The sequence below is a fragment of the Pleuronectes platessa genome, chromosome 16 (genome assembly GCF_947347685.1).
Source record: "Pleuronectes platessa chromosome 16, fPlePla1.1, whole genome shotgun sequence".
NCBI lineage: Eukaryota > Metazoa > Chordata > Actinopteri > Pleuronectiformes > Pleuronectidae > Pleuronectes > Pleuronectes platessa.
In genome coordinates this window covers 24,001,662-24,007,375 of record NC_070641.1, presented here as the reverse complement: position 1 = coordinate 24,007,375, position 5,714 = coordinate 24,001,662, and the positions used below count along the sequence as shown (strand labels likewise).

Sequence of the window (5,714 nt, the reverse complement as noted above, 5' to 3'; positions counted from 1 at the left end):
ATTTAACAGGTTTTAGTTTGTGTTACACGGACACACGATGGAGAACTAGACTGAAGATCATTTAGGAACACATCCGCCTCGGTCTTACATTCGGCGCGGATATGATCGATTAATCGACATTTCATTCAGCAGATATCAATGTTTTGTGTTCGCAGCTCGGTTGAACGGAGCCGGGCTCGATCCAGTGAAGTTGTGTCCAGGTCTGATTCGCTTCTGGGTTTAATGATGAATTTGTTCAGTCGAGCTGCTTCACACACGAGTCGTTGTTTCCTCAGCTGATCCGCGGGAGAAGCGTTAAATCTACACACTTCACAACGAGGCTCGTGAAGCAGCTGCAGCATCTTCACGTGTCCACCACACAACCCTCGGGATTCGAACCTACCGCCTGCAGCTGGTGTCGAGCGGCCGCCTTCCCGAGTAGCGGCGGCGGGTCGCCCCTCTTCCAGCGCGGCTGCTCCCCGCCGGCTCGCTCCTCTCTCCTCTCCCGGCTCCTGGCGCCTCCGTCCAGGCTGCCGAAGTTCCACACGACCAGGGTCTGCAGCAGCAGCGCGGCCACCGCCGCCAGCAGGAGCCCGGAGCGGAGCCGGGCCGGCCTGCGGGAGCACGGGTTCATCTCTCTCCTCCCTCCGGACCATCTGAGGAGCAGCGAGGAGAGGGGTCCAGGAGGAGGAGAGGGGGAGGAGGGGGGAGGAGGAGGAGGAGGAGGAGGGGGAGGAGGGAGCTGGCAAAGGCTGCAAATGAGGAGAGAGTCTGCAGCAGCACAGAGGAGGAGGACGCCCCCATGTGGCCATCAGAGAGTAAACGGTTTACAAAGGGAGGGGCAGGGCCGGAGCCAGCGCCTCCACGGCCCCGGACGACAGAGTTTAACCTGAAACCACATCTGTCCACAGCAGAGCTTCAGTCCCTGGTCATTCTGCTGAGCTCCAGTAAACCCAGTGAAGTATTACATCATTGTTACTGGTTTATGGAGAAGAGACTAAATGAGTTCAGCTTTAAACTGAATCTAAACTTTCAGTGTGAGTTTGTTCTCAGATTGAACTCTGGACACAAATGTTCTGGAGTTTGTCTTTTCACAAAAGAAGAAGTCGGTTCTCTGATCAGAGCGACAGTGAAAAGAGATTTATTCAGCACAGCTACAATTCAATCCACATGAAGAAAGTCTGGAAGAAACAGGAATAAAAAATGAAAGTTGTTATCGTGCAAAATATCTCAACACAACAGTAAAAAGTTCAAAGATGAATTAAACTGAAGCAGCAGAACTTTCACATTATGTGTTTATGACCTGAGGAGATGATCACTTCGTCACTGCTTCTCCTCCTCTCCGTTACTGCTCCTTCTCCTCCTCTACGTCAGTGCTCCTCCAGCTCTCCTCCCCCACTCCGTCTGCTCCTCCTCCTCCTCTCCGTCACTGCTCCTCCTCCTCTCCGTTACTGCTCCTCCTCCTCCTCTCCTCTCCGTCAGTGCTCCTCCAGCTCTCCTCTCCGTCAGTGCTCCTTCTCCGCTCCGTCTGCTCCTCCTCCTTCTCTCCGTCACTGCTCCTCCTCCTCGTCTCCGCTCCATCACTGCTCCTCCTCGTCTCCAGCAGTGTTTCTCCTCCTCTCCGTCTGCTCCTCCTCTCCGTCACTGCTCCTCCTCCTCATCTCCGCTCCGTCACTGCTCCTCCTCCTCTCCGTCACTGCTCCTCCTCCTCTCCGTCACGGCTCCTCCTCTAACACACTTTCCAGCAGATTAGTCTGATTTCATGCATATTGCAGAGAAATGCCACTGATCTAATTGTGCAAACGTCTAGAAATAGAGACGACTTCTTCCCTTGTCTGCCCTTTCTTTCTTTCTTTCTTTCTTTCTTTCTTTCTTTCTTTATCTCTTTTTTTCGTTGCTTCAGTTATTTTTATTCTGAAGTCTTGGTTCTGGATCTTCGTCCTTCAACCTTTATCTCCCTCCTCGCTCAGCGTGAATCACGTCTAGTGTGTGTGAAGTTTATCCTCTGTCCAGATCCGATCCTGAACTTTCATTTATTAATAATCCACATCCAGAGGTGGAATGTTACGAAGTATTTTTACTTCATTACTGTACTTAAGAAAATGTTTACGTATCTGTACTTGACTTAAGTTAAAACTTTTACTCCGTTACATTTTGCAGCTATTATCTATACTTTTACTCCACTACATTTCTACAATATGTGTTGTTACTCGTTACATTTTATGAACACAGCTTCGGGAAATATGGATTACGTTGCTGTTTTGGAAGTTTAAACACGGACACACACACACACGTGTCCTTACACCGCAAAAAGACGTTTAGAATTATGTTTATAATAATGAAAACAAGTAACGAAGTAACCACAATGCTTGTGCCTTTATCAGCCAGGTGCTAAACAACTAAGCGTAATGCTTTTTCATGCAACAACGAGGAACACCTGCCATTTAGCGATCTTTTTCGTTTTTCAGGAACTACCTTTTCAAAATAAAAGTATAACATTTCTCCTTCCGTCTAAACCATTTCAAAATATTCAGAAGATGAATATTTTGAATGCCTGACCAATGGTCAAATTTTCATTTCAAGGTCCTTCATTTAAATTTTCTCATTCTAAGATCTGCCTTGTTCTGACCAGTTTTAGTTGTTTTTCATGTTCCATGTTTCCATTTTTTACACACTTACAATTAAATATAAGATTTAAAGATATAACATGTTGTCTTTATTGGTTTGTCTTAAAGGTTTTAACTTTGCAGATAATCCCTGGTAGATAACTTGTCATCCGCAGAATTGTAAGATAGAGTGTGAACAGTATTACAGAGGGTAAGCACAATAAGTACACCAACCTTTCCAATAAACAAATGTTGTTGCTTATAATTATTACTAGTAGTGACATCTGTAGAGGCATGAGTATTACCAGTAGCTATATCTGCATTCTTTATCAAAATGGCACAGCCTAGACATTGAGAGGCAGTACTTTTACTTTTAATACTTATAGTAAATTTAAAAGTAAGTACTTTTTACTTTTAATTAAGTAGGATTGTTGATGTAGTACTTTTACTTTTACTTAAGTATATATTTTCCTGGGTACTTGTACTTTTACTTAAGTACTAAACTTCAGGATTCCACCAACACTGTCCACATCTGTACTTGAAGGAGAAATACTCATAGAGCTGGTGAGAACGAAAATGTGAATAATAAGTCAGTATTTTAAAATCTAAATCAGTTATGAAACCTTGTAGACCTGCAGGTTTCAGGCAGCACAATGGCATCACTTCCTGGAGTCTACGTGTAAATATGAAGCTGCAGTCCGTTATCTGTTAGCTTAGCATAATGGAAACAAGAACCTCTTTAAGATCACTAACATATCATATCTTATGTATTTATTCTAACCCAAAGTCCAAACGTGACGCATCATGATTTCTGGAGGTTTATGTGTTAAAAACACGATCTACAGAAACTGTGAAGGAGTTTCAGAGATGAAATGAACAGGACACTTGGTTTTCAACAAACAGCTTCTCAGGTTTATTCAGCAGATTGGTAACATCTCGCTGGTCAGATGTTCACATGATCCCACATCAAGACGACCACGATCCTTAACCTCTGGCGGTGGCTGCGGCTGCTGCAGCGGCGTCTCGGGCGGTTTTTTCGGCGGCGGCTTTGGCGGCAGCGGCGGTGGCGGCTGCGGCGGCGGCGGCGTCAGAGGCAGTGTCGGCGGCTGCTGAGAAGGCGTCAGCGGCGGGGGCTACAGCGGCTGCGGCAGGGTCGGCGACTGCGGCAGCTTTGGCTGCGGGGTCGGGGTTGGCTTCATTGATTCTGCAGAGATTAATGGTATTATTAAAATTATTATGATAATATTATATATCACAACATTTACTGGTCCGTCACTTTCACCGAACCCAGTGATGACAGTGTTCAATATCTGTGTGTGATAGAAATTAAAGGCAGTTTTACTGTTCTACAAATTAGACAAGTTCTCTAGTTTTGTTTCATTTAAAATCATAATAATCAAGTAATTATTGAAATGAAAGGTAGGTCTTAAGTTGAGCTATATGCCAGTCTGGTGAGGTATATTGTGGTATATTATTAGTGTAATGCTGCTAATACTTCAACTCTGTCAGAAAACAGTAAAAAAAAAAATTGTGTGTACTGTGTTGTCAGCTTTATAGAGAATATGTAAGTCACTCTTGATAATTATGTACAACATTGATTTATCTCATTTACAAAATTTGCAGCATAATGCCCAGAAAAGAGAGACTCCAAAAGCAGAAGGACGGAACTGCAGCAAGCAGCTCAGGGTAGCAGCTCTCTTTTATCTTGGATCAGGCCATCAACTAGTAAAACAAATTATGGTTCATAATAGACAGTAGTATGAATTGAAAATATCCCACTGTGTTTTCTATTTATTCATTATTATTATTTTCAATTTTATAAATAATTTTGGCGATGGGTGCCCTTTTTTGGGGGTTTTAGCACTTGCCCCCCAAAATGTCTGTGCACGTGCCTGCCCCTCTGGGATAATGCAGATATCATTCCTTCCTTCCCAAGATATTTACAGTAAAACCAGATTTATAGAAGAAACAAAGTGAGTGTTCACGTACCTTATTGTCCAAAATAAGAAAATTAATTGTCCGACGGTGAAGAGTGAGAGAGCCATTTTGAGAGTTTTTAGGGAGCACTGCTTCACTACAAAATGAAGATGTGGTAAAGATACAGGCGAATGTGAGTCTGTTTTGTAGTAAATGGAGCCTGAGTCATCGCTTGACTGTCAACCAATCTGAGCAGATTGGCACAACACTCCCCCAGTTTTGTTTAAGTTCAAACATCTCATGAACTAAATCAATAGTTTAAATGTGACCCAGTTCACTTTGTTTTTCCCAGTTTAATGAACTCACACAGTTTTCCAGCCTGTGGGAAACGATGATGCCAGCGATGGTTCAGTCAAATCAACAAACTGCTTCTGAAACGAGGTCATGAACACGTTGCGTCAGGAAGTTAAACTCAAACGTGGCTCTCTTTGTTTCTGCGCTAATTCTCTGCTGCAACATTAATGAATGAACATTTATTATGAACATAATATAGTATAAAAACACAAATTGCTAACAACTTGCTAACTAAACAAAGTTGTGTATGTGAGTGTGTGTGTCTATGTAAATTGGAGTTCTCCCAAAATGGCGGCTGTCCAAAAGGTTAGCATCTTCCTCTGTGCTTCTAAGATGGTCGCTGGTCAACCTAAAGAAACAGCCCCCCTTCTTTTGAAGTGGTTTTACGACAGGTAGCGTGGGAGGAGATAACTATGTGAAGAGATATGCGTGTGTCTGTGTTGGTTCTAAGTCAGACAAAGGGTGTAGAATGAAATGCAAAGAAAGACTGGGGAGGAGGAGCCTAGCAAATTAAAATTACTTTCGAATAACTTATAACCAAAGTATCACAACACAAATCAAACTTATAAACACCACAAAAAATCGAATAAACAGTTTTGCTTAGCCTAGTATAATTGTTAAGCCCAGTTGTGTTACTCGTCCGAGGAAAAGGGAAAAAGGAAGTTGCAGTTCAGTTCGCAATTCTGTGAAGTCTTCTGGCTGGTCCTTTGATTTCTACCTTCGTGGTTCTGTTGAGCTGTGGAACTCGGTTGCTGGTTGAAGTTCCCCTGCAGGACATTGAGTTGCTACTAGGAGTTTGGTAGAGCTTGAGTTGCGAGGAGGTTTCCTTGGTGAGATGAGCTGGAAGCTGCACCTTTG

The 5,714-nt window shown here is 43.5% G+C and overlaps 1 protein-coding gene across 1 annotated transcript; it reads right to left on the bottom strand.

The window, feature by feature from the left end:
* Positions 1-3,474: 3,474 nt before the first annotated feature.
* LOC128458104 (ice-structuring protein A-like) lies at positions 3,475-4,915 on the bottom strand. Its single transcript, XM_053442759.1, has 2 exons — positions 4,575-4,915; positions 3,475-3,789 (listed from the first exon to the last, which is right to left on the bottom strand). The coding sequence occupies exons 1-2, from the start codon at positions 4,628-4,630 to the stop codon at positions 3,570-3,572; spliced, it is 276 nt and encodes a 91-aa protein (XP_053298734.1). The 5' UTR covers positions 4,631-4,915; the 3' UTR covers positions 3,475-3,569.
* Between the last annotated feature and the right edge of the window lie 799 nt (positions 4,916-5,714).

What these genes read in the sequence shown, in the direction of transcription:
- LOC128458104 (XM_053442759.1), bottom strand. Translation starts at nt 4,630, where the DNA reads ATGGCTCTCTCACTCTTCACCGTCGGACAATTAATTTTCTTATTTTGG. An exon ending in TTCTTATTTTGGACAATAAG is followed by an intron (nt 3,790 to 4,574) that starts GTACGTGAACAC and finishes TAATCTCTGCAG; the next exon opens with AATCAATGAAGCCAACCCCG.